This window comes from Choloepus didactylus, chromosome 6 (assembly GCF_015220235.1).
Source record: "Choloepus didactylus isolate mChoDid1 chromosome 6, mChoDid1.pri, whole genome shotgun sequence".
In the NCBI taxonomy this organism is placed as follows: Eukaryota; Metazoa; Chordata; class Mammalia; order Pilosa; family Megalonychidae; genus Choloepus; species Choloepus didactylus.
In genome coordinates this window covers 10,486,353-10,513,056 of record NC_051312.1, presented here as the reverse complement: position 1 = coordinate 10,513,056, position 26,704 = coordinate 10,486,353, and the positions used below count along the sequence as shown (strand labels likewise).

The 26,704-nt window shown below is 59.1% G+C and overlaps 2 protein-coding genes and 1 long non-coding RNA gene across 3 annotated transcripts; 1 reads left to right on the top strand and 2 right to left on the bottom strand.

The window, feature by feature from the left end:
- The first annotated feature begins 1,641 nt into the window (after positions 1–1,641).
- Positions 1,642–4,327, top strand: LOC119536004. Its single transcript, XR_005217338.1, has 3 exons — positions 1,642–1,981; positions 2,403–2,557; positions 3,134–4,327. It is a non-coding gene; the product is annotated as an uncharacterized LOC119536004 (long non-coding RNA).
- Positions 4,107–24,647, bottom strand: EHD1 (EH domain containing 1). The gene is made up of 5 exons (XM_037838451.1): positions 24,091–24,647; positions 20,610–20,707; positions 10,106–10,518; positions 6,736–6,900; positions 4,107–6,276 (listed from the first exon to the last, which is right to left on the bottom strand). Exons 1-5 carry the CDS (start codon positions 24,492–24,494, stop codon positions 5,752–5,754), a joined length of 1,605 nt encoding a protein of 534 aa, XP_037694379.1. The 5' UTR covers positions 24,495–24,647; the 3' UTR covers positions 4,107–5,751.
- Positions 24,511–25,773, bottom strand: LOC119536575 (synapsin-1-like). Its single transcript, XM_037839433.1, has 3 exons — positions 25,724–25,773; positions 24,573–24,957; positions 24,511–24,517 (listed from the first exon to the last, which is right to left on the bottom strand). The coding sequence occupies exons 1-3, from the start codon at positions 25,740–25,742 to the stop codon at positions 24,511–24,513; spliced, it is 411 nt and encodes a 136-aa protein (XP_037695361.1). The 5' UTR covers positions 25,743–25,773.
- Between the last annotated feature and the right edge of the window lie 931 nt (positions 25,774–26,704).

The following is a 26,704-nucleotide window of genomic DNA, read 5'->3' as shown; positions in this document are numbered from 1 at the left end:
CCCCCAGGGGTCAGCAGTCAAGGACCAGAGGAGTGAGGCCACTGGGTCCCTGGCTCTTTCCCTGTGTGGTCTCGGGCTAATCCCTTAACCTCTCTGAATGCTGACTTCTCCAAAAAGGCCACCCCTGGGCCCATCAGAATCCATCCCCACCTAGTACAGAGAAGGGGAAACTGAGTCCCAGGTAGCAAAACCCAGGCCATGGCCTCTTGCCTGTCTGGCACTTCATTCCATTTCTGATCTTGCATCAGTTTTTGTCACATCTTTTTACCATGTCTCACTTTCCCCTCTTCACTCCTCTGCAGCTCCAATGTCACAAGGCCCTTAAAGGCCTCCTGTGTGCCTGCATCCCCCGCTCTGGCCTGAACGAGGAGCCAGTCCCCCTGCCCTGCCGGCCAGAAGCAGCTGCTGGCTGTGGCCAGGCCTGGGGCCAGCAGAGGCCGAGTCCTGTTCCCCAGGAGCCACACATGGGTGGGAGAGCCTGAGCAGGGGCTGCTCCACCCTAGAGCCTCGGCCCCAGCCAGTCTGGGCAGTCAGACCCCCCTCTTTCCCTCTTCCCACTGCCCCTCCATGGTCACCTGCTACCCTACAGCCTCTCAGGCCCCCACTGCGACGCCCCTTTGCTGTGGCGGCGCTGGCACTGGCTGCCTAGCTCTCACCTGTCCGGGGGAGCCACCCTGGAGGTACCACCCTGAATTTGTGGGGTGCTTCTTGGCATTTCAAACTGCCTTCAGACCTGTTATCTTCACAGGTGTCCTCTCAGAGAAGGGGCTATCATGTCACTTAACAGATGACTAGGTTGAGGCTGGAGGGGTGGAGCAGCCAGAGCCTTGGCCTCCCCAGTGCCAGCTCTGCCTCGAGCTCCTTCCTCTGGAGCTCTGCCTGCATCCCAGGGTCCGAGTCTAGCTCAGTGCCTGGCAGCAGAAGGGCACTGCACGGCCCCCGGCACCGGGAAAGGCCAGAGCGTGGTGGACTTGATGTAGGCTTCTGAGAAGGGCCTTGGATGGTGAGAAAGGGAAGTAGTCATTGGAACGGATGACTCAGATGTTGTAGAAAGAGAGGAAGAGGAGAAGGTTCAGATAAGGGGGGGCTGGGGGCTGGGGTCAGGGAGTGGCCCTGAGGACCCAGTGCAAACCGGTGGCGGGGAGCCCAGGTTCTAGGCAGGCTCTGGAAGGAGGGGGTGGGATCTGCAGCACCCACAGCCACAGCTCCCCCTTCCCCAGGGTCCGGAGGGGCCCAGGGCAGGGCTCTCCCAGCCCTGGCCCCAGGAAGCTGCTCTGAGCAGGTCGTCCTTGGGGGCTGCCCCTGTCCTCAGCCACACGGCGACCCCAGGGAGTCAGGGAGAGTGAGGCCCACTGGTGACCAGGTGTGTGGCCTTGGGCAAGTCACTTCCTCTCCCTGTGGGCAGCTGCATCTCTTAGTGTGCAGTGGAGAACTGTACCTGTTCAGGTGGGGAACAAAAGCCTGCCATCGGTCACTCTAGCATTTCTAACCAGGAAGAGCCTGGGGTGGGTGGTATGTTTGAAGGGTCACGGAGCTCTCTTAGGCCACCTTTGTTGCACAAGCAAAGTTTTTATTTAAGTGTGTGTCTACTGCGGTGGCTTTGGTGGGGGGCCGCTGGTGGAGGTTGTGGGGGTTCAGGATCACCCCACTCCCTGAGCCAGTCCTTGGCAGCTCCACAGGCCCAGGCCCCATCCTTCTGTTTCCCCAGCACATCCTTTAAAAAGTCCCTCACTCCAGATGAGTGGACATACGGTGGTTTCATCATCCTGATTTTTCTTCCAAAAACCTTCCCCGTGCGGCTCCAGCAAGCCCAGGGGTTCCCACGCTCAGCAGCTCCACCCCCGGCCTCGCTGCAGCTGCAGCCCCTGTGGCTTTACAGTCAGCATCCCTCTGGGTGAGGAGGAAGCTGGCCCTGAGTCCCAGTGGCCACCACGGCTCTGGCCGCGGGCGCCACCGAGTCTTCCGGTGTCTCCAGGGAAGGGTGGGTGCAGCCTGTTGTGTTGTGGGAGTTGGGTGGGACACGCTGTCTGCACCCTGCCCTCACCTCCACCCTGACCTAAGGGGTGCTCAGCCAAGGAGCCTGCTCACCTTGAGCCCCTTTTGGGCTGTGCCTCTGTGAACCTGCCTTTGGCACCCTAGAGGCTCCGAGGGCCCCGAGGACTGACTGGGTCGCAGTAGGTGGCGGAGCTGGGATCTGAGCATGGGCCTGTCTGCCCCAGGCCTGGCCTCTGGGTGCTGCCCACACTGGCACCCTTTGAAGGCAAAGGGGCAGGATGGTGGTTGGGCGTCCTAACCCCCCTCCCCAGCCCAGGGGCTTGGGTAAGTCCTGTGACCAGTCCAGTGGAGATAGGAAAGAGGGTGCTGGGCTGGATTCATGGTTAACTTTTTCTTTTTTTTTTTAGGGAGCAGAGAAATGTTTATCCTGAATGACATCTTACATGGGACCTCAATATATAGAACAGCTGCCCTGTAGGGGCTCAGCGGCAGTGGGTGTAAAATGGGGAGATGGCCTCCTGGGTCCTGTGTTCCTGGGCACCCGGTGGGTAGGGAGCCCCAGGTAGGTTGTCCCAAGGGCCCCTCTTACTCCAGGAGCTCACGGAACTAGGTGGAAGCACCCCTCCTAGGCCAAGACCAGCCTTTGAGTAGGGGGCTTTTCACCCAGCATCCTGGCCAGTGAGGGAGCTGGGGAGGAGGCGAGGGGCTGGGGCTGGCTTGGCTTGCCCTGAACCCCCATCATGGCCTGGAGGAGCCCCTTGAACCCTGGGCATGAGCGCAGCCGGGCGGATGTGCGACCTCGGGGCCCCTCTTTCAGCCTCAGGCCAAAAACCATGTCCTGGGGTGATCTTTGGGGTGAGTGTCTTCCCACCCCCACCTCCAGTGTCTGGGTGCCCCCCAAAGGCCTGCAGCTGGAGCCTGCTCAGTCACGGGGTGCAGAGCAGGCCCGCAGGGTCTCTAACCCACTCGCAGGCTGTTTTCTTTGATGTTCTAACAACTTGGGTGACCCCTGGAAACTGAGGGGCTGTCCCCAGCTTTAGTGCCTCAAGCTGGGAGTGGCATTTAATCTCAAACCTGTGTCTACAGCAGCAGGCTGGGAGGTGGGAGAAATCTATGCTTCGTTTTTATCCTTTTAAAGGATGCTTTAGATTAGAAACACGGTGGACAGCAGACTCTGGTGTGGGACGGATGGGGGTTCTGAACCTCGCTAGCAAAGTGCTGCTGAGTCTTGGGGTCTTCAGCCGAGAAATGGGGAGAATGCAGGCCTCCCGGATGATAAAGGCGAGTGTCAACCTGGCACAGAAGCACCCTCACGGGGTGGCCATGGGTGGAGCAGGGGGTACCCTGGGCACCTGGACTCACCCGCTTATCGGGCCATCGGTGCATCAGACCTCAGGCCAGACTTGGGTGGCCGTCCCGGTGCTTGCGGGACCCTGGGGCACAGAACTGCTCACCCCAGGGTCCGAGGCCTGCCTGGAGCCGTCTCTGGCCCCACTGCTCCTCCAGTCTGGGCCCTTCCCTGGCGATGACACTGTTTGTCACTCTTCATCTGCTGGTACAAACAAGGACATCAGCTGACCTTGCCCTTCCTAATTGTACTTTTGTCACTGCTATATCTGCTTTGTGTTTTAAGCCACCCTGAGGGGCTGGTGGGGAGCCAGGCTGGCTCTGGTTTGAGGGACCCTCCCTTCGCCCAGGGCCCTGTGGGCGCCCACTCGTCTGTCCCAGGCTTGGGTGGAGCCCAGATGTGAGATGCTGTGATGGCTTTGGGGAGCCACCTCCTTCCCTCTGGCTCCATGGCCTCGTCCTGTTATCAGAGCCCCTTCCAACTTCTCCACCCCCACTCCCACCTCTCACCTCCTCTTCCTCAGCTCCCCCCTGGCACAAGGAAAGGGGGTCATCAGCCCCCTGGGGGGACCCCTTCTCTCCACCCCCCCGGTCCAGGCCTCGCCCTGAGATGGCAACAGCTGGTGCCCAGTGGAGCGGGGCTGGGCAGGCTCGCCCACCTGTCCCTGCCGGCATCGTGGCCCCCCAGACGCCTGGCCAGCGCCCCACCGGGCACTGGGGGAAGGACCCAGGACGGGAAAAGACACGAAGCACCACAGACCAGCTTCGGCACAACTAAACTTGTTTAATGCAAGGGGAAAAAAAGGTCTTCGATCTTTTGTTCTTTTTTCTTCCTATGGCACCATCAGGAGTGAACCAAGTCCCTGGGAGGAGGCCGTCCCCTTCCTCACCTCTTGCCAGGCTGGTGGGGGGTGGGGGGCACAGCCAACACTGGGGCACAGGCTCGGAGAGCTCGGTGCCGGGAGGGCTGCGGGAGGTTCCCTGACACCCATCGTGAGTGCACCGGGCAGGGGAGGCTGGTGGAGCCCAGGCCTTCAGCACTGGGGCTGCTCCCCTGCTGGAGTGACCAGCATGATGGTTGCTCAGGCCCTGGTGGCCGCCCACTGGCCGGCAAGGGGTGAGGGAGTGTGCCCAGGCTCCCACCAGGCTGCCCGGCTGCTGGCTCAGGTTTCTCAGTGCTCGGCCTGGGAGGTGGGGTTGTCACGTGCTGCCACGCTTTACCCAACAGAGGAAGGAAGAAGGGTGGGCGAGGGCTTCCTTCAAAAAAGGGAAGGTGCTGGGTTTCCCCTGGTCCCTGTGGGCTGGACGCCAGGCCAGGTGGGTGCAGCCCCAGCCACCCTTCCTCTCAGCAGCCCGAGGCCCTAACCAGGGTCGTGAGGACTGAACACCCACCTAGGGGTGGGGGCACCAGAACCTCCCGGTAAAGGGAGAGGGTGACGGGGAGGTCACACTCAGACAAGCAAAGTGGGAGCCGGGATGGCCGCCCCCTCCTCAGCCAGGAGGCACAAGCTCAGGGGCCCCCACGAGGAGGCCGGGGATGTGCCTGCACCTGCCCCACACCTACTGGCTCCCGGGTGCAGCTGCCCGGGGCTGGGGTGTGGGGAAAGGGGAGACAAAAATCACAGCTTCTCCGCAAGTGGTTGGGAATTACTATAAAGTTCGGTCAAGTATGAAAGGCGTTGCTTTACAGAATAAAAACTAGCTTATACGCTTTCCTGGAAGACATTCCCTCATGCCCCCCAAAAGGCAGCTGGGTCTTCCTGTGTCTGCCAAGCTGGGGAGGGAGCTGCAGGGGTGGCACGGCTCGTGGGCCACGAGAGAAGAGCAGGGCCTCTGCTCAGGGGAAGGGGAAGACACCAGTACCAACGCCAACCCGGAGCACAGCGGGCGAGGCAGCGCCGCGGGGAGGAAGTCACTGCTCCGGTGAAGCAACCCTCAGAAGCAAACCGAAAATGCTCGGCCAGCCGGGTCCACACACAGGCCCAGGCCCAGCAGCCACTGGGACAGGACAGGGAGCGGGAGTGGTGGGCAGCAAGCTCTTCCCCCCTGGTGGCAGGCGGCCGAGCCCAGGAGGGGAGGAGAGGACAGGAAGGACAGAGGCTGTGTGCGTGGGGCTGTCGACAGAGGATGCGGCCAGAACGAACACTGCCTCTAACGTTATATATTAAAAATATCCATAGTTCTTGTGCACAAAATTCCATCATTCACATCGAGCATCACCCCTGCCTCCCCCGTCGGGCCCAGGAACGGCCTTAAAAGAAAAGATGGGGGGGTTTTCCTTTCCGAGCGCTGAGGAAACATCCGCTCAGTCTTTATGGACCTTGAGAACCGGCAGCCCTGCCCCACCCCACCCCCACCTCTGCCTGCCCAGGCGCCAGGAGGGCGCAGGGGGCCGGGGGGCGCGGCCGGTCACTCGTGCCTCCGCTTGGAGGGCGGGACCAGGTGTGGGGGCAGGTCGGCGGGCAGCTCGTGGCCCTCCAGCTTGACCTTGATGAGGTGGTTGGCCAGGGCGAACTCCTCGTCGTCCAGCAGCCCATCCTTGTCCACATCGGCCAGCTTCCAGATCTTGCCCAGGACCGTGTTGGGCAACTTGGACTTGACCATCTCCTTCTTGGCGTTGGCCCCCGTGATCTTGCCGTTGACGGGCGACAGGGTGTAGAAGATCTCGTCGTAGGTGGGCTTGTCCTTGCCCACCACCCACTCGACATCGTCGATGCCCTCGCCGGCCCCCTCGCCGTAGCCGTGCCCAAAGGGCCCGTTCATGGTGCCCTCGAAGGCGCCGCCCTTGACCGCCTGTGAGGGCATCAGGGACTCCTCCTGGCGCACCATCACCATCAGCCGGGCGATGTCGTTGGCCAGCATGTCGTCCACTGTGTCCAGCAGCTTGGGTTTCAGGGCCTGGAACTTGCTGAAGTCCTGGGTCTGCAGGAGCTCCTATGGGGGAAAGGAGGGCGGGTGGGTGGGCAGCCTCTCCCGGCCTCCACCAGCCCGGGCCGGGACCACCGGGCTCTGTGGCCGGATGTTCGGAGCGAGGGCTTTACGTGAAGAGAGCCGGTTCCAAGTCCTGGCTCCGGCTCTGACCTCTGGGGGGGCACAGCAGGCCCGTCCTTGGGGGTGCAGGAGGCTGACGGGGACAATTCCACTGAGGACCTGCCCTGCCTTCTCTCTCGCCACCACTCAGGACAAGTCACCACATTCCCCTCTGTGGCGTCACAGCCTATCACGGCTGTCCCCATTGGGGTGGGGTGCTGGTGATTAACCCCAGCTGTTTCCGTCTGGGGAGGCACCACCCCATGGAGAGCTGGGGTTCCCCTCTGGAGCCACTGCTGCATGCCCCAGGCCTCCCTCCCTCCCAATCGCCCCCAGCCCGTGGGGTGCTCGGGGCAGCCGTACCTGCATCTTGCGGAGGCTCGGGAAGTCCCCAGGGGAGATCTGATGCTCCCGCTCGATCTTCTGGTAGATCTCGCCCAGATTGTTCACCAGCTCTTTCTTCTTGCTCTCCTTCCCGAACACGTTGGGCATCTCCTTCTTGAGGGAGCTGATGATGTAGGCGTGGACCTGCGGAGACAGGGTGGGGGGCACGGCACGGTGAGGACGTGGTCAGGAAGGGTGCAAGTGCCCGGTGGCTGCTTCCATTGCGGGGCTGAGAAGAGCAGACCCACAATTCTGGCAAAAGGCTGAGGGGGCACTGCCCCGGGGCTGCCAAGGCAAACGCACCCTCAAAAGATGACAACAGCTTTGAACACTTGGCCGCGGCGGTTTAGGAACAGGCGAGGGACCGGAAGCACTGAGAAGACCTCTTGTGAGTCAGGTCCCACATGGGAGAGAGGGCAGTGAAATCACCTGCCGAGGTGGCTTAGTTAGAGAGGAAGAGAGGGCCACATCTGAGCAACAAAGAGGTATCGGGGGAGACTCTTAGGCACAATTATAAGCAGGCCTAGCTTCTCCTTTGCAGCACCAGACTTCTTAAGGGCAAGCCCCGTGATAGAGGGTTCGGCACATCAACACGCCAGTCCTCGATGTCTGTGAGCATATCAGCAACAATACAGGTGAGGAAGCCCAGCATCTCTGCATTTTCCCCGAGCTCCTCAAGGGGGGCTCTGCATATTAACACTGTCCCCTTGACCTCCCCCCAGCCCCGTGGGGCAGGGACACCCACCTCTCACGTCCTCCAGAGAGTAAAGCCCAGCGAGGGCCGTGCTCAGGGGCCCTGGGCTCACCACTGGGTCTGCCGAGCCCAAAGCACCCCCCACACCCCCGCAGGCAGCAGCGACATGGTAAGATGAGTGCACGCTTTCTGCACAGCGGCACACACAGATCCGTGCAGAGTACACACAACCCGACGCAGCCTAAGCCGGGCTCCACCTTGTCCCGGCAGTCTGGAGATGACTAAGAACCAGAAAAACCCAACAAAGGCTTTTCCCCAGTTGTTTCAAGCTCTAGCTCCACCTCCATGTATTTTCAGACATTTGTTAATTAGGGGTGGCACCGCCCCCCTCGTTTCCCTGCAACGCTGGAACCCCTCAGAGCAGCTCACAGGAAGTCCAGCTGCAGGTGCTGCCGCAGCAGCCTCACCTCCATGTCTCTGTACTGCCCACTGCACCCCAGCGGGTCCCCTGCCTGGCCTGACCCACTCTTGCCCCGAGCTCAGCTCAGCAAGGGCTGCCTGGGGGAGGCCGGCCCCGTCGCCCCGTCTGCGTTGGCCAACTGAGGACTTCCCAGGAGATCCCAGAGGGCAGCTCAATCCGGGGCGGTCAGCAGGGACAGCCACGCGTTCCAGGAGAAGGAAAGTCTTGAAACAGCAGGTTCAGGACAAAGCCGGAGACCACGGGGCTTTCCAGGCATGGTGACTCAGAGGCTCAGGCAGTGGCTGCGGTGTTTGTGCAGATGAGCAGGGGCAGAGAGCAGGAGCTGGCCCTGCTCGGGGCTCCATCCCGGAAGGAAGGAAGGAAGCAGAGGCTGGCAGAGCTCTCTTGGCCTTGCGACCTGAGGGCTTGGGTGCACGGAGGCAGGAGAGCTGTCCTCCCGTGCTGTCCAGGCCAGACTCAGAGGGGAGCCCCGGCCCTTCCCCAGCCCACTCAGGATGCCCTCCAGCCCTGTGAGGCCCTGGGGCCAGCGACACATGTCTTCTCAGGGATCCTGTCTCAGAAGCGGCTCCACAGACCTGAGAGGTTCGAGAAGTGAACTATTTAGACAGATGTGCAGACCCTTATCCTCTGGAGCTGGCTTCTGGAACTTTTCCGTGCATGCAGATCACCAAGGGATTGTGTTAAAACGCAGGTTCTGGTGCAGCAAAGGTGGGGCCTGAGAACTTGCTTCTTTACAAGCACCAACACAGCTGTCTGCAGACCACACTGGTCAGCAGAGTGTAGACACAGCACAAATGGTCAGCTGTCACTCAGGCTGGGGGGCATCCAAGTGCCACTGACTTTGGTCAGCTGGGATGTCCTGGGTGCAGCAGTGTTTGTGACTCTCCAGACGCTGGTGGGGGACCCAGGCCTCCCAGAGCTCCTCAGCTCTCCCAGAAGCACCACCCCTGAGGCCCTGGCTCTCCCTTGGGAGCCCAGGGTCTCTGGCAGCCATTATCATGGGTCCTTCGGAGGGTCAATGGACATCTCAGGAGCCCCCAGGTCGTGATCCTCATACAAGGCAGCACCCTGGCCCGAGGCAGGGGCAGAGCCGCAGCTAGAGCCTATATCTAAACAACCAAACCCTGTGCTAACAGTGTCTCAACAAACAGTGTGACGCTCCTAGTAAAATGCAAGTGTTTGTACTTGGTACCTTCTAGGCTGGTGTGTGTCAGACATGCCCATGTAAAGGGTTGGTTCCCAGCCCCATTTTGAACTCTCCCTTCCAATGACTTATTCTGAGGGGCCTCAGGGGGTGAGGTTATCAAAGCCGGAGATCCTAAGGGGACACGTTTGTTCCTCTGTGTTTGAGGGGTCCATGGTGTCCTGAACTGTAATTTCTAGCCCAGCCACCCTGGGGTCCCGTTCCAGAACTTGCTCAGGCACTGAAACAGATTCCAAACTCCTGAACACCTCAGATCCTGCCATCGGATTCTGCCCCAGCGGGCCCTGTGCTTCCTCGAGGCGGCAGGGACGGTTTAGATGGCTTCCATGACCTGACGTGGCCTCCTCCGAGGTTCTGGGCTTCACCACAGCCAGCTTCAGGCTGGGTCCACAGGTTCGCACCCCATCTCCCCCAAGACTCCCTCCTGCTCAAAAACAGCTGCCCAAAGTAGCCTCTGCTGGCCTCCCCTCCAACCCACCAGGGTCCCCAGCCCCCATGATTGGACACATGAATCACACTTTGTTTTTTGTGTGACCGCTGTCTTCCCCATGAAGACTGACAAGTGCCGGGAAAGTGGGGGCCACGTTTGTCTTTCCCCACTGGTTCCCCAGCTCCCGGCACCAGGATGGGTGCATGTCAGTGCCCAACAAGCCTGCAAGGGACATGAGGAAGCTCAGTGCTGCACCCCAACGCACCCCCCACTTGCGGGGCAGCTTCCTGTTTCACCGCTGACCTCCTGTCCCATAGGCTGACATGCTGCAGGAGTGTTCGGATCCTGTTTTGAAGCAGGTGGGCACATACCATAAACAGAACAGGTGAAGAGGGGGCCCAGGTGAGAATCCTGGTTAAGAAAGGGCTGCACGGCGGGTGAGGACAGGCTCGGGAACAGCAGCGCAGAGGGCTGGACCGAAAGGCCCCTGCCCGTGGGTCCCAGAGCCCCCCGCCCTGGCCCCACCTCCCGCAGGCCTACCTTGGCGAGCCGTGCCCGCTTGATCAGGTCGTTGAGCTTCCGGAGGGCAGCATTTCGGGGCAGAGACTGGATGTCCTTGAAGAGGTCCTGCTCCTCGGCCTCAAAGAGCTTGCGGTTGTCGGGGATGAGGAGTGGGTGGGACCAGAAGGAGCCGATGTAGACCCGGACCACCTCGGGCGTGTTGATGATCTTCCCCAGGGACCACATGAGGGCCCCGTAGACTCGCATCAGCTGCTGCGTCTCGATCTGGTCGGCCTTGTTGAGCACCACGCGGATCTTGTCCTCGTGGTTCTTGAGGGCCTTGATCACCTCCGAGAACTCGTCCGAGATGTCCAGCTTGTGGGCGTCGAAGAGCAGGATGATGCGGTCGACACGCTCGGCGAACCACTCCAGGACGGCCGCGAAGTCGTAACCTGGGGGAGAAGGGAAGGGTGAGCTCGGGGGCACTAAGGGTCGGGGCTGCTCGGCTGCCCGTCTCTAACTTGCCCTGGTACTGCTCAGCTGGGGATCGTTTTTGGAATTTCCAGAAGGTGCTCTGAGGGCAGGAATCAGGGCTCTCCCCTAGCTCTGCACTCTGCATCCTAGTAGCTTCTTCCGTCTGGCACCTCCCCAACCCACCAGGTGCTTAACAAATAACTGATGCAGAGGAAGCTGCAACAGCCAAGCTCTAAAGGGGGTCGGGCTATGGCAAGACTGAGACACTGGCACATACTGGCACATACTGGCACACTCCTGTATGCTGAAGGGAGCAGAGTTGGGGGCTGCCCGGCCAGCTGTGTGCTCCTGGGTAGCAATGATGGTAAATAGCTGCACTATTAGCTGCAGCTATTTAGTGCTTGTGCACCAGGTCCCCTATTTTGCATAAATCCCATTTATTTTTTAACAACAAGGGTTGGTGGCAAACTACAGCCTGGGGGCCAAATCCACCTGGTTTTATAAATAAAGTTTTATTGGAACACAGCCATGCCCACTTGTATTATCTATGGCTGCTTTCTCTACAACGGCAGAGCTAAGTCATAAGCTGGCAAGAACTGAAAATATTTATTATCTGACACGTATAAAGTTTGCTGACTCCTGCTCTACAATAAACCTCTGAAGTGCTACAAACCACTCTACTAAATCACTCTAGAGCTACACTTGATTCTATGCTGCTTCCCAGCAATAAGGCCCTTTAGTGACCCTTTTCTTCTGTGGTAGAAATGGCTAAGTGGAATTTCTCCTTTAATAATTGAACTCTCTAGTTTTAGCTGAGTTCATGGTCCCCCAACTTAAGACTGCATTTCCCAGCCTCACTTGCAGCAGAAGTGAACTGGAAAAGGTATATGAGCCCTTCTCTCCCTGAGGACTGGGATGCAGATATGATGGCTGGAGCTGCAGCAAGCACCTTGGGTTCAGACAAAAGCTGCGTGTTCAGGACGGCCTGTGATTTCTCATGTATCCTATCTGGTATCTGAGTTAAGCCACTGGATTTGGAGGTTAGGGTCAAGGATAGGGGCTTAATTACAATTAATTCACAATTTTTCCCTTTTTTCCACTGCCCCCAGGAGGAGTGAAAATTCTCCATTCCTCACCTTTCAGGAATACTAAGGAAGAGACAGGAGGACCATGGGGAAAGGACAGTGGCCTTTCGGGAAGCCTGGGCCTCAGCTGCTGCCGTTTCCTCTCTGGGTGATTCTGGGAAAGCCTCAGTCCCTGGGTTCAGGCTCCTTGTTCCTTACTTGCAATTCAGAGGTCAGAGGCTACCCTGAACACAGGCCGGCCCCCTAAGAACCACCACAGACTTCCCAGAGAGCAAACTCCTGAGAATAGGCCAGAGAAGCCCTTCCTGTTGAGTCCAGTTCCCAGCTCTGGGCATTGGAATGGTCTGGGACACTGCCCAGCTACTGGCCCGGACCCCCCCCCTCGCCCTCACAGCCTGCTCCTACCGCCCCCCACCAAGCCGAGGGTTCAGACACGTGTCCTCTAGACTGTAGGGAACGAAAAACAGGAGGCAAAGGGGAGAAGCAAGGCCACAGCATTGAGGGAAAGGAGAGCCGGGCACTGAGCAACCTGCAGTGACCCCAGGGGCGGCACGGTGACTGGCCCCCCATCCCACCAGGCCTTCCTGGCCTGAATGCGAGTCAGCAGCCCAGGCTCCGAGAGACAGCCTCTGCCCAGGCACCCGCCCGCCCCACGAGGTCCTTAAGATAAACAGCAGACAGGAGTCATACCTAACCAGGAATGTCTGGTTAGACAAACATCCCAGCCGCCAGGCTCCCCAGGTTCAAGTGTGCCTTGGCATTATCTGGGGGCCTGAAGCCACAGTTCCCTGCCTCTCCCTGGACTTGGAGCACCCAGGAAGGACCTAGGCTGTCAGATCAGCTGGCTCTGGGTCCAGTGCCTGACTCCAGACTCTTCCCTGTGACTTTCAGTATGTCTCTCAATCTCTGAGCCACACTTTGCTCATCTGTATAATTCAAACAGCACGTCCTCACAAGATCACAGGGAGGGCAGACAGGGCGAAGGCCGCCAGCTCCTCACCCAGGGCCTGGCGCTGGAGGGGGCCCTGGCAAGGGGCAGGAGAGATGGGGCTTGCCCAGAGGTGAGATTTCCCCAGGTGGCAAGAGGCCAAGACGTGAAGAGCCTCCTAAATCCACCACGCAAGCTGACTGACCCTGGGCAGCTCCTCTAGAGCAGCAATTCGTAGGCCCTGCCCTGCCCCAGTGCACCTGGGGAAAAGGCCACTGATCAGAAACCACCCCTGGGTGGCTGGAGCTCCTCGACAGGGTGCAGGTGAGGTGGGGCTGGGGGCGGCAAGCCCCTTTGAGTCTGAGTTTCAGTCCGGGCAGAGAAGCAGAAGCGGCCTTCCGGAGGCTCATGCAAATGACAGGAACCAGTGGAGCTCAGAGCCCCCCATCAGAAAGCGTGGGACAGGATGGCATCGGCACGGGCCGTGCTACTGCTGAGTGCCAGCTGCCAGCAACCACTAAAGCTGCCGGTTCCAAAGAACGAGGCCCCTAAGGGTGCCCAGAAGCCGGGCGGCTGGCTCTGAGGGCCAGGGGAAGGGATGCCACAAAACTGGAAAGAGAAGGCCGGGAGCGGCCGGAGATGCGAGCGCTGGGGCCCTGGGCCTGCACCCTGGCTGAGCCGGTGCCAGGCCGGGGGTAGCCTGCAGGGCCGGCCCCAGGCCATGGCCGCCCGCAGCCTTTTATGGCCGGCTCCCAGGCAGCAGATGACTCAGGCCTGAGCCACAGCCCAGCGCTCACACAGGCGCTCAGCAGAACAAGAGGCCCAGCTTCTCCTCCACTGCCACGAGCTGAAACAACTACAAATTCCCACAGCTGGGGAAGCAGCGAGGCCAAAACTAAGTTATTCGGAACGGGGGTGTCCTGCTGGGCTGGCGCACAGGCCTGTGTTAGCTTTGGCCTGGGAATTAGGAGAATTAGGACACTGGCGGGGAGATGATGTCACCCTCCCAGCCCCCACCCAGTGGCCTCCCTCCCTCGACTCCCCGGGTGGTGAGGGGCAGGGGGGACGACGGGAAAGAGAGAGAAGAGTGAGCACCTCTGAATTATGGCAAACTCGCTGCGGGCAGGTCCGGGGACCCAGAAGCCCAGAGCCAGAGCCGACTCCCCCCCCCACACACACACAAACCTCATCTGTTCCAACAAACACTCCGAGCTGGAGTCAACAGAGCTAAGTTTCTTTTTTCACAGGTGAATGAAATTTCCTGTTTTTAATTATGGAAAACACTCACACTTTTGGCCTGAGAGACAGGGGTGCCTGGCCAAGTACACCCACAGGTCACACAAGGGTCATGACACTGGGCTCATGTGATGTCATCATGGGGGGGACCTGCACCTGCCCCCCTGGCCCCTTTCTGGAGGTGCCTCACGCAGCCTGAAAGCTGCCAAGTTTCAACCAGGCCAGACCCCAAGGCTGCCAGCCCCGCGGCACTGAACACCAAGTTCAGGCAGCTGGGGACAGGCCTGGATTCCGGCTTGGCGTCTGGGGGCAGGTGGCAGGGATGTGACCGAGCTTGCCGGCACCCCAGCACTGCCCAAGGCAAGGTCCACCAGGGAGCCCTCAGGCTCTGCAACCCTCTAGAGGGTCAGAGTCCATGCCAGCATTAAGGTTCGGCCACATGAACCAGGCGTCACAACCCCCTGGTGCAAAAGCAATTCAGCAGCCAAAACAGGACCTTGTGGTGAGCTTTGTGAGAAGAAAACTGTCCATCCCCACTGAGGTGGGGACCCCTGCTCTCTCTCTGAAGGTCATGATTGCAGGGTGGTGAGCTGGACAGAAAAGGCTGATCCTGCAGCATGAACCTTTTTTGTTATTAAAAGCCAGAACCTTCTCTGATAAGGAACCATGGCAAGCCCCCAGGATAAGCTCTGGCTCCCAAAGATGGGGAGGTGGGAGGAAGGGGGAGAAAGAAAACAGCTGCTCTAGGCATCCAGCCCGGGCCAGGCCAGCCCTGGAGGTATATTCATCCCCGGGCTTGGCTCTGTTCCCAGGAGCCTCCTCCAGGCCCCTGCAGCTCTCGGGGAGTGCCTAGAGCTCTGCAGGTGCTGGCCCCTCCTCGGGCCGCCTTCCTGACACAGGGACGGCATGCTTCCTGCCACCAGCACAGGGGCACAAGAGGAGCTGTTCTGGTGCATCCTAGCCCTCCCCTTGCACCCTCCAAAGCACAGGTAGTTCCAGCAGCTGGGGGTGGGGGGTGGGGGGTGTGGTGTGGAAACAGCTTCATACTTTCCAAAAGTTTCTAGAACATGGAACAATGGAGGGTTTGTCTCCAATTGACTTCGCTTCCTGCCATTCAAGCAGCGTGGGCCTTGGCATTTCTTGCTATACCTCCCCATCGTACAGCTCCAGTTCACGTCAGGTCCAAGAGAACAGTCGGAGATGCAGGAACTCAGAACAAGCCACACTGTGAGGACCCGACCCTGAGCCTCCTTCTGCTGGATTCCGTAAGACAAAGGCTTTTCGAATGTGGCCCAGGACTTAAAGGACAGGGGCCTGCAAACGCCTGGGGATGTGCCCCAGGAATCAAAACTCCGGCTCACACCAAGCCCTGCCCACTACGTTCAGCTTCATTCAAAACTGCCCCAGACTGGAAACAACCCAAATGCCCCTCAGCAGGTGACAGACAAACAGACTGGTACATCCAGACAACGGGACACCACTCATCAATAAAAAGGCACAAGCCAGTGGTGCCGCAAATACAGGGGTGGATCTCGAAAGCATCACGGCAGGAGAGAGAAGACACAAAAGGCTTCTACTCCTCCAAAAGTCCGCTGATGTGACATTCTGCAAAAGCAAAACTCTAGGGACAAAGATCAGTGGTTGTCTGGAACCAGGGCTGACCACAAAGGGGCCCAAGGAACTTTCTGGGGTGATGGGATGTTCTGTATCTTGATTGTGGTGGCGACAGGTCTATGACTGTCTACATGCAGGAAAATTCCTAGAGCCATACAGCTGAAAAGGGTGCACTTCACTAAAGTAACGTAGACCGCGATAAACCTGACCTGAATATAAATGACGCGTGGGAGCAGGAGGAGACACTGGCATCAGATCCACATCTGAATCCTGAACCTGCTACTCAGCAACCAGCCGTGTGACCCATTTTCTTTATCGGTAAAGCGAGGAGAGCAAGTTTCTACCTCCCGGGGCTGCCGTGAAGACAGAGCAGGTGCCTGGCGTGCCACGGGCTCTCCGGAATGTTCACTATTATTTATTCACAGCATTTGTCTTCTGGGCTCAAGAAGCTCAGATTCTGATGGGTGTGTAGGCAACAGCCTGTGTCTCACACCCCAAACACAGACTGGCCACCCGCAGGCATCCGCGCCAGCTGCCCCCTGGGCCCCGAGGGGCTTTAGCAGGTGCCGCAAGCCGGCCGGGGTCTGCAACGCTCCTCCACCGGCGCCAGCAGCCCTCACCCGCAGCAGGGCCCCCAAGGAATCCCAGCCGCCAAGCGCAGGGGTGAGGGGACACGGAGGGGACCTCAAGAGGAAGGGCAGCGCCCCAAGGTCCTGGAATTTGAAGGGAAACCCCGGCTGAGTCAGTGCTTCCCCCAGCACATTAGCAGCTGTTACTCAGAGAAAGGTCTGAGGCTTGTCAAATGCAGCTGGGAAACCCTGGCTTTTTAGTGTCTTTATTAATTTTAATAATTAATCAGCTAGCGCTGGCTGGAGGCTCACCTTTGTGCCAGGCACCAGGGCAAGAGCTTAGGTGCAAGTGCCAACTCCTGCGCCGCCAACAAGCGCCCTGAGAGACTCCTGTCTGACCGCTGTGGCTCCCAGGGGCAGCAACTCCCTAGGGCCGCCCAGCAACCGAGCTGGGGCTGGGCCTTCTGTCACTAGTGCTGAGGGCCTGGTGTACCAGGAGGGGCAGAGGCTTGGCCTTGCCCAAGGTGACCTCCCGGCATTACCCTGGGGGCAACACAGGCCAGGGGGGGCTTTCAGGGGTGGTTGAGCCCCAGGGTCGGACAGGAAGGAAGGGCTGCCCACAGCGGGCCCCTCCTCTGGGGCAGCAGCTGCGGGGGACTCCAGGCCACACGGACAAGGGTTTAGGCCAGCCAGGCCTTGCCTGACTGTTGGGGCTTGGACACAGCCCGAGAACCAGGGCCAGTCAGCAGGTGGAAAGTGGGAACCCAGGGACCAGCCCCCATCGCCTGGGGCATCTAGTGCTGCTCCAGGAGGCCTGGGGGCAATTTCTGGCTGGGGGGCAGGGAGCAGGGAAAAGGCAGAAGACACCAGCGGTGTCCAAAACCCCAGCCCCCAGGGTCCGTTTCTGGGAATGGACGCTCCAGATACTCCAAAAGTCCAGAACATGGAGTCTGACCTTGGGCCCCAGGAGAGAAGTGCGGGGGTGGCCCCTGCACTTCAGGAACGCCGGGAAGTGCCAAGGCAGGAACGCCCGGACAAGGCCAAGGACTGTCGACGCCAAGCTCTCAGGCTCCCAGCGTCCATGGCCCCACCTGAGGCAGCCTCTCTCGGCCACACGCCGTTCTGAGCACAGCCCTGGGCCGGCTCCCTCCCAGCTCCCACACTTGCTAGCCTGGGTGTCATCTCGAGCCAACTACTTAGCTTTCCTAAGCCTCTGTTTCCTCATCTGAAGAGCAGCAGCTTCATCACGGACACGTCTGCTTACGGTCCACCCAGCGGGGTCGGCAAAAAGCCAGGCACGAAGCCAGCCAAGCTGGGACACTTCCCTGCTGACATGGCTATCAGGGGGACACTGAGGCACTGAGGTTAAGGCTCTGCTCAGAGCCACGTAATGACAACAGTGGGTTGAAGTGGGCGAGCCCCTGCCTCCCAGGCCGGGGCCCCCTCCGTGGAAAGACGCTGCTCTTGGGCACTGCCAGGGCTGTGCTAGTGGCCGTCAACGCTGGGTGCCCAGGGCGCCAACCCCACGGGGCCACTGCTCTTCGAAATGCCCTCTATCAGTCACATGGGCAGCACTTAGAGTGAACGCTGTCCCCAAAGGCCATCTTTCTCTTCCGACTCAGGAGAGTGTTATCTTTAAAGCCACTCGGAAGGTTAGCACACGGGGAGGAGCAGCCTGAGAACCCCCCCAGAGCCCCCTTCTCCTCTGCAGCCCTTTTGGGGGCCCCCAGGCAGAGCCCCGGCTGCACCCTGGCTGCATGGGGGCTGTGGGGCCTATGTTATTTATCCAGGCAGTGTTCCCTGCACCATGGGGAAAAGGGAAGAAAAACAGGAGGGGCCAGGCCGATGGGGTGGGAAGTGTAATCTGGAACTCTAACGCACATGCAACCTCCAAAGAATGTTCTGTTTCCAGGCAATGGGTTGCAAGACCACAGAAACGCCCACCCTGGCCCTCCCTATTGGCACCTGCTTTCCACACCCTCGGCGAGGGGGGCAGAGGGGCGGCCGGCCGGGGTCTGGAGCCCCTGTCTACACCCTGGCTTCCTCTGCTGGAGAGAGCTGACAGCACCGTGGGGACCTTCGCGTGACGACGGCGGGGCCCCCAAGAGGGAGAAAGCCCCCCACTCACGCACTCACTTTCCGCTGCAGCCCACACCAGCACCTCCATGAGGCACCGCGAGATGGCCTTTCTCCCGCTCACATACTGCTGCCACCAGACCTATTTCCCAGCAAATCCCCATTTGGTAACTTCTAGTATAATATTGAATAAATGAGACATTCGATATGTCTTTGGGGTGGTGAGGGGAAAGAAATGGTCTAGAGAAAAATCAGTGTGCTCCCTTGTAGGTTCATGGGGGAAACCCCTCTTCCACACAGAGTGAGGTCCCCATCTTGAAGTCACCCTTCTCCTTCCCGCACAGGATGGGGTGGGAGACTGTCTGTGGAAACGGGGCAGGCTGGCCGACACCTGGAAGGGCACGGCAGCCCCACATGGCCGTCACGTGCACAAACGATCTGCAGGCCGGGAGCGCCTTGCCCGCCACATCCTCCCACAACCCCGGGCCCCAGGCAAACTGCACCCTGAATCTGACTTGTCCTCTAAGCACCACTCAGGTGCCTGTCCCAGAGCGAATAAGTTCAGGCACCGATGCCCATCTTTCCAAAGTTGTACTGGGGGAAGGAAGCAGAGGGAACGGATGCAAGGGAAGGAACATCCCAGAGGGGCCGGGGCCAGAGGACAGAACACATCCAGCCATACACGCACAACTTCTCAGTCTGCGGGCCTCAGAGGACCCAGGCGGAAGTGTCAAAGACCAGCAGGGGAACTCCACAGCGCTGGGTGGAAAACAGCTGCTTCTGAGTTCCTTTCCAGGTAACAACAGGGGCCTCGAGACCCTCAACCTACCCTTCTGCTCAACTCCCTGCTCTGAGGGCTGTGCTGAGCCGCCTGCTGCCTTCTGTAGGTGGCAGTCTCTTATCTGAGGCTGTGGACACAGCCCTGACCAGCTGAGCGTCCCTGTCCCCGGGCTGGGAACACTGTGCAAAGCCCGGAGGTGGCTTGACCTCTCTCTGATGGCCTTGTCAGAAGGACTCATGTCCACACCCCCCTCCAGGTCACAGAAGAGATAACTCTAAAGAGGCTCAAAGAAAATGTCAACAGATAACTTCAGCCCTGGAGGTAGACTGGGAAGGAATTCTGCTCTGGTTCTTTATGTTGCCCTCTAAGAATAACTTATGCAGATTTTCTAGGCTTGCTTTGGCAGATGACAGGGCTTTGGGCTGGGTGGGCATTTTCGTAAAACCAGGTTAGAATAATCAAATAGAAAACAGTAAAAAAGAACAAGTGACCCTTGCTTTTTTTATAAGGGGTCCCCGAATCTACTCCCTTAAATTCACAGGACTGCCCCTGACCTCCAGGGACGGGAGGGAGCCTAAAAGCTTAACTAGAGACTTTTAAACCAGATTTAGAGACGGAGATTGAGCGATTGCAGTATATGCTTGTGCAAGCCCATATTGACAGGGATCCACAAAGCGGTGGTGGTGGGGGAGCAGCAACATTTCTCAGCTCCAAGAAGGAGGCTCCTGCCCCCCCACCCCATAGCTGCTGCAGAGACCTCCCGTCCACAAGCACATGCATAAATCTCAGGCTGTTGACTTCACCTGCAAGGGTGGCCGCTGCTGGGCAGCCCAGAAGGAAAGAAGCTCCGGAAAGATTGGCAAGTTAATTATAAACAAACCCGGTCACTTGTCCTTAACCGTTTGAGTTTGAGCTTATTTCATTTTACATCTGCAGCAGCAGGCCCCACTTCTGAGCCTGCCAGGTACCACCCACTTGCCCTCCTGTTCCTCTCACAAAGCATTCAACACCCAGCCCTCCCCAAACATTCAGGCCCCCAGACTCCCCTCCCTTCCACAAACAGGGGCAGCAGGGCCGGAGCAGACCCCAGGCTCCTCCTGAACCAGATCTTCTGAAAAGCTTGGCAAATCTAGAGAGGAATTTACGTAACTGGAATGGGCCTCGTGCACTAGTGATCAGCGTGAAAACTTCCGCCAGCACAGCACCCAAAGAGGCTGCAGATGAGCCAGCGTTTAAAGCCCATTTCCACCAGCCCCTCAACGCTGAGCACATGTCAGCTAGCTTCTCCTTTTGGTTGCCTTGCTGAAGTCAAACGGTTCCCTCTACGGTCCTGCTGGACTCACTAGGAATTTATATGTTTTTTGGAAGGCAAAGTTTTTATCAGTTTTAGCACTGCTGGCCGAGGGTCCTGGAACCTGGATTTGGAGAGTCCCTCAGACCTCCCTGCCCAGCCTCAGGCCCTGACTCCGGATCCTGCTCTCTGCCAGCGTGTCCCTGGGGCTGGGAAGCACAACAGCCACAGTGGGCTGGGGGCCCAGCCTTGCCTGCTCCTGCACCCTCAGCCCGGGGGGTAGAGGTGGAGGTGGCTGCCGCCCACTTGGCGCCTGGAGTACCGTGGAGAGAAGAGGCTGGTGGAAAACGGGTTCTCACTTGGGCATGTTAGAAAAATAAACCAAAAAGCCCGGGGCTGGCAGACTCCCCTTGAGTCCACATCCCAGACACCGGATGGGAGTCAGCTGATGACCCGGGCGCCCTGGGCGGCCACCGAAGTGGGTTTTACCTCTGCTGATGCGCTGTTTCTCTCCGGAGAGGATGCCGGGCGTGTCGATGATGCTGATGCTGTCCAGGACGGGGTTGGGCAGCTGGGCACACATGAACCTGCATGGAGAGAGGGTGGGAAGGACGTTGAGGCTGAGCTGCTGCTGCTGGGGAGGCAGCCCCAGTGCTGCCCGCTCCCCTCCGTCTCCACCTCTGGCTGCCCTTCCAGAAGCAAGGAAACCTAAAGGGCTTTTCAATGCCCCAGCTTCCAGGGGTGGCTGGGAACCCAACCAGCAGGCTCCAGCTGACCCACCACAGTACTTCCCTCACAGTAGCTTTTCTCCCAGAGTTCGAGAGTTCAGCCTGCGAGTTGCTGACTTATTACTGAGAAGTGCACTGGCCTCGTGTGCCACTCGATTCAGAAGGGAAGCACAGGGGCAGCACCAGGACCTTGGATTTCCATCCTGAGGTTTGCAATCCCTAGGCTAAATGTCCACCCGAGAAGGTCTCTTCCTATGGCTGCCGGGGCCGGGCCCAGCCCTCCCCTTTCACCCAGCTGCTCGGGGGAGGGGACTGCAACAGGTGGTGAGGAAAAGCTGGGGACCAGCGGGGCTGGCGGATGAGGGGGTAGGGAAATACAGCCATGCCAGTCTCTGAAAGCCAAAGCAGGCCAAGGAAGAACGAAGCCACAGCGAGGCTTGCAACTCACGGGCGAGGGCTTAGCTGGGGGTGCTCAAGTTGCACACTGTGCTTAGAAAGCTCTGGAACAAGGGGCTGGCCAAACTACCAGCAGGGATTCTTGACTGGACACAGAAGAAGCTCCTTTAAAAGATATCATGAGCAAAGAAGATACTGACCCATTGTCAGTAGGACACAGACTTAAAGCTGCCTTTCCGACAGAGGGGAGGAATCTGAACTGATGAGCTTCTTCTTTTGGACCCCTCCCCCCCCAAGTGACCAGTGGCTGCTGGCTAGTGACCACAGAGCAAAACCAGCTGACCCACACGGAGAACAAACTTTGGACCTTATCCTTACTAGCAGCAGCAGCAGCAAACGGTGCATGCCGTACATAACTGCATGGCAGGCCAGGGTTCCCGCGAGGCAAGGGAATCACTGGGCAGAAGATGAAACGTAAGGACTTGAAGTAGAACTGGCTCTGAGAAGTCATACACAAAAAAATGTTTTCTAAGGGAGCCTGGTGAGTGACTTAACATCTGTAAGACTCAGGAACGAACGGGTCCGCAAAGCCCAGTGTGGCGAAAGAGAAGGCAGGAAGCAGGCAGTACAGAACCACCAAACACACCCCATCCCTTTTTCTCACCAACCAGGATGCCCAGATTTCCTCTCTCATTGCAAGCGGGCAGTACCAGTTATGCAAGAAGTTTTTGCAAGTCTCTTGTCTCTTCTGACACCCTGACTGCACCCTGCCTAGGCCTGCCCCATCTGACTGTAACCTAGCACAGCCGCGGGTGGGGGGAGGGGAAGGCTGAGTTCATGGCTCAATGGGTCTCTTCAAGGGCGTCGGAAGAGGCTGTGTCCGCCAGAGAAAAGCCCCCTTTGTTGTGCCCCCCCAACCCGGGTGGCACGCTGTGTCCTCTGCATCCTGACACATCCCAGGCTTTGGCTCCAGCACAAACCCACGCCCCCCTATCCTTGGTGGATAAGGTCCCTTTGGGTAGTGCTCAGGGACCCTCTGGACATAAGGGGCAGTAGGAAGGAACTATAAGTGTGGTACTCGGATCCTGTGGCAGTAATGTCAGCAAAGCACCTGTCATGGACCAAGTCCTCCTGAACTGCTCTTTTACTAGGGAAGTGGCAGTGAGTGGTGAGTGGCTGCGTGACTTGCTGTGTGACCCCGACAAACCCCCTGGACAATCGGAGCCTCCGTTTCCCCAACCAGTGAGGTGGGGGCCGGGGGATGTCTCAGGTCACTCCAGCTCTGAAACTCTCAGGTCTCGTCACTCAGAAAGCAGGTCACGTACCCTGTTTTTCAATCTGCACAAAAGGTCTACGGTCTGCTCTCACAATCAACAGTAGAGAATACACACAGCAGGGGTAGCTACAGCTCCTCCTTCTTCCCCAAAGTTCTGAGCGAAAGGAGAAACCTCATGCTTGGAATTTCCAGCACAGCAGCCAGACTTTCCACAAGATCCTATCATTCCCACCAGCTAACTGAGCCAACTGCCTCCCAACAGGCACAGTAATTCTAAAACACAGGGACCCTCGGGATAAAGGACTGGGCTCACAAGCCTAGGCCTCTTCTGGAGCTTCAGCCCAAGGGGCTTCACTTAGTCCTGCCCCTGACACAAAAATGCCTGCTGTGGGCAAAAAACACAAGGCAGAACCTGCCCATCTTCTCTGTGCACCGAGGGAGGCCTGGCCCCTGGCTCGGCTCTGGGGCGGGCTGGACAGTGTCCGGAAAGGAATGTGATCATACAGGGCGGAGACCCGGAAGGCAGGATCCAAGGGTTCTTTTCTAGGCTATTCCCCAGACACAGATGTCGAAAGGCATGTGGAGTCACTCCTTGAATGGGGGGCAGGAGAGAGGGCAGAATCTGTTAAGTCCTTTGGTATGTCCCATGGGGCCATGGGGGACGGGGTTGCTGGGAACCAGTGATGAACCTTTTACAGTTCTTTGGAGAAGTGTGAGCCTAGCCAATTCACCATTCGGGAAGGAGGTCACCAGGTTTCATTCATAGCATAGGCAGGTTTCGAATCTTGGAGAATTACCCCCTCCGTGAGGAGGGAGGCTTCACCATTCAACTGGGGAAACCAAGGCCCAAGTAGGTTAGGGAACCTCCCAGCCAGTCTAGAGAGGTACTTGGAGCTGAATCCCATTCTGGGGCACCCAGTGCCATGGCCTCACCCTGCTTCCTGAAGCCCCTGAGGGGATCTCAGATCCTTCCAGAACTGCTTCTGGGAGAAGCGTGCTCCTGCCCCACCAGTCTGCCGGGAAGCAGCTGACCACAGCAGACCCTCCTTGTCCCTCCTACACAAAGCCACCAACCCCAGGGGGACCAGAGCAGAAGCACAAAACACTAGGAAAGGAAAAGACCAAAAGTTTCATCGCGTTTTTTCCAAAACACTTAAGAAACAGCCCCCGGAGGGAAGCCAAGGGGACAGGCAGTATTTGAATGAAGTAGGTGCCTGCGCGCCCGGGAGAAGGGCTACACTAGGGTCAGGGGACCGAGACCAAGAAAGAGAGGACCGGAATGTGTCACCTTCCTAACGGCCCCCTGGTTCGGAGGAAGTAGGGCTGGGGTCCGCGGGAGGGTTGGGAGTTAAACTGATGACCTAGAAAATTCTGGGAGTGGTAGGAGCCGGGAGAGCCGGCGATGCCCGCTCCCGGAGCCCCCAGTGGGTTTTCTGCGGGAAGCGGTCGCTGAGGGTCCCGCCGGGGCCTGGGAAACAAAGAGCGGCGGGAGGCGGGGGCCGCGGGATGGTCGGGGCCCGGGTGCGGGGTCGGGGTCGGCGCCCCATCTGCCCCTCCCGCCCCCGGGTACCTGTTGAGGAAGGCGTTGCCAAAGGCGTTGAGCTTGCGGAAGGGGCGCCGCGGGTCGACGACGAGCGCGTTGCCCGGCACCACGCCCTCGGTGGGGCCGTGCATGACCGCGATGAAGGAGTCGGTGGTGGGCTCCGGCCCGATGCGCATCCCCGGGAAGTCCTGCTCGATCAGGTGCCGGATGAAGGTGGTCTTGCCCGTGCTGTACTGGCCCACGAGGAGCACCATGGGCTTGTTGTCGAAGTCCGCGTCCTCCAGCGCGGGCGAGTGGAACTCGTGGAAGCGGTAGTGCTCCTCCAGGGGCAGCAGCTTCTGCGCGTACAGCTGCCGCAGTCCCTCCGCCACCGTCTGGAAGAGCTCCGGCTCCTTCTTGCGCCGGGCATCCTTGCTGACCCAGCTGAACATGCTGCCGGCGCCCGGGCTAGGTGCTGCGGGGCAGACCGGGCGGCTGAGAGCCGGGCGAGGCGGCGGGGCCGGACCGGCCAGCGGCGGTGGCGGCGAGGGCAACCGGGCCGGGGGCGGGGAGCTGCCCGCGCTGCGCAGGCGCACGGCACAGCCCGCGGAGGCGTCCTCTGCGGAGTGGAGCGCGCGCCTCGCCCTGCCCCCTTTATAAGGCCGGGCCCCGCGTTCCTAAGCGCGCGCCCCCGCGGGGCGGCACGGCGGGTGGAGGGGAGGGGAAAGGGGGTGGAGCCCGCCCCGTCCCCGCCCACGAGCTCCGCGCCACGTCTTCCCCTCCCCCGCCTCCCATTGGCCGAATCCAAATCTCGCGAGTCGCGCTTACCCCGCTCCCCGCCCCTGGCCGCCACGCGGGGTACCTTGGCAACCGCACCTGTACGGTCGGGCGGGAGAGGGGTTTCTCGCGGAGGTGCTGCGGTTGGGGAGGCGGGAAGCGCGTGGAGGGCGCGAGGAAGCATTAGGGCCTGCCCGCCTTCCGGCACCCGTAGACCCCCACCCCGCTGCCTGGCTTCGCCAGACCCCCTCCAGCCACACCCCTCAGCAACCTGACTACGCCCCCCCCCACGGCAGTCCCCGCCCCATGAACCGTCCTCCTCCCCCCACCTCCTCCGAATCTCTAGAAGCATCAGTGGACCCTGGGGGCTCGCGCCTGCCTTCCTGCACTGCCCTTCCAAGGCTTCCCCAAATTCCCTCATCTTTGATATTCTTTGGGAGACAGGAAAGGGGTGATAGAGGAAGTCGGGAGAGTAGCAAATCCAAGGCCGGGGGTGAAAGGGAAAGCAACATGGGGAGGAAGAATGCTGCCAGTGGGGAAAAACAGAGCAGCAGCCAGAGGCCTGACCTTCCCTCCCGCCGGCAGGGCTCGGGATTGGGAGACGACGCAGGAATGGTGGACATGGAGGACATCTACTTGTGGGTGAGGGAAAAGTCCCCCTAAAGAGGCTACAACTGTGGGGGAGGATAAAGAGGAAGTGGAAGCCTTCTGGCTGCTTGAGTTTTAAAGAAGTGAAATCGGAAATTCCCTGTGTGGGGAAGAGGGGAAATGTGGAGCAACAATGAAATCTTGTGGGAATTTAGGGGAATTAAGAGACCCAACTACTTCCGCTTTCCCTCTCAGGGTCACCATCAGTTACAATCTTACTCTGACCTGCCTGTGGCTGTGTCGGCCCTTCCCTTACCAGTTCCCGGCTGTTCCATTAGGCTCGTTCCCCCGCCATCATCCCTGGCCACACATGGCCCCCCTTGGCTTTCCAGGCTGGTGAGAATCTTCACTGGGTGATGTCAGTGCTTTGGGGATGATGATTGTTATGAAACCAGTATTTGTGTGAAGCTCCCCAGGACACCAAAGTGTGTGTATGCGGGAGCGGGCGGGGTCTTCCAACAGATCTAAAATTAAACTGGGAATTCAAAGGCCCCCAGCCAGTCTTCCCTTGTCAGGGAGGAAAGCAGGTGGGCAAGAAACTAAGGGGTCAAGGAGAAGGCTGAGGATGCCGGAGTCTGGGAAGAGAACACAAATCAGAACAAGGAGTGTATTAGGAGCGCTGAATCAGGTGGGAGCCAGCGAAGATGAGATGGGAGGTTTGGGCGCCCACTCTTTACACTTGTAGGAACAGGTGCTGCTGGAAAGAAAGAGGCCTCGGGTATTTCCGAGGGGTGAGTCTTTGGGGTGTGTCTTCCTGCCTAATCCCCTTTTGTTATTCCTTTTGCTTCTTCAGTTAACAGCTTGTGGCCCACTCCACGGCCATGCAGCCACCCTTCTTTCTAACCTTCTCCTTCCCTCCTTTGGGTTGGAGGGCTGTCCGCAGCCTTCTCCCAGTGGCTGATCAATACTGTGAGAAAGGATGAAGTCTCCTGAGGAAAGTGGGTATTCCTGGAGGAAGAGCCCTGGGGGCACCAGCATTTGAGGGGGCAGAAAATGAGCACCCAGAGGAGACTGGGAGAAAGTTCTGGAAAGGTGACAGGAGAACCTGGTGACCAAACAGAACTTGTCCACTGGAGGTGGCATCATGAAATGGCATCATCATTGAATGGCATTAGTGACAGACTTTGGGGAGTAGGAAATGGGGAGGTGGGAAAGTGGGGACGGGGCTGAGAAGCAAGGATGACTGGGGGTTGGGAGTGGGAGCAGGTGAAAGGCTGGTGGTGTGACCATTGTAGCA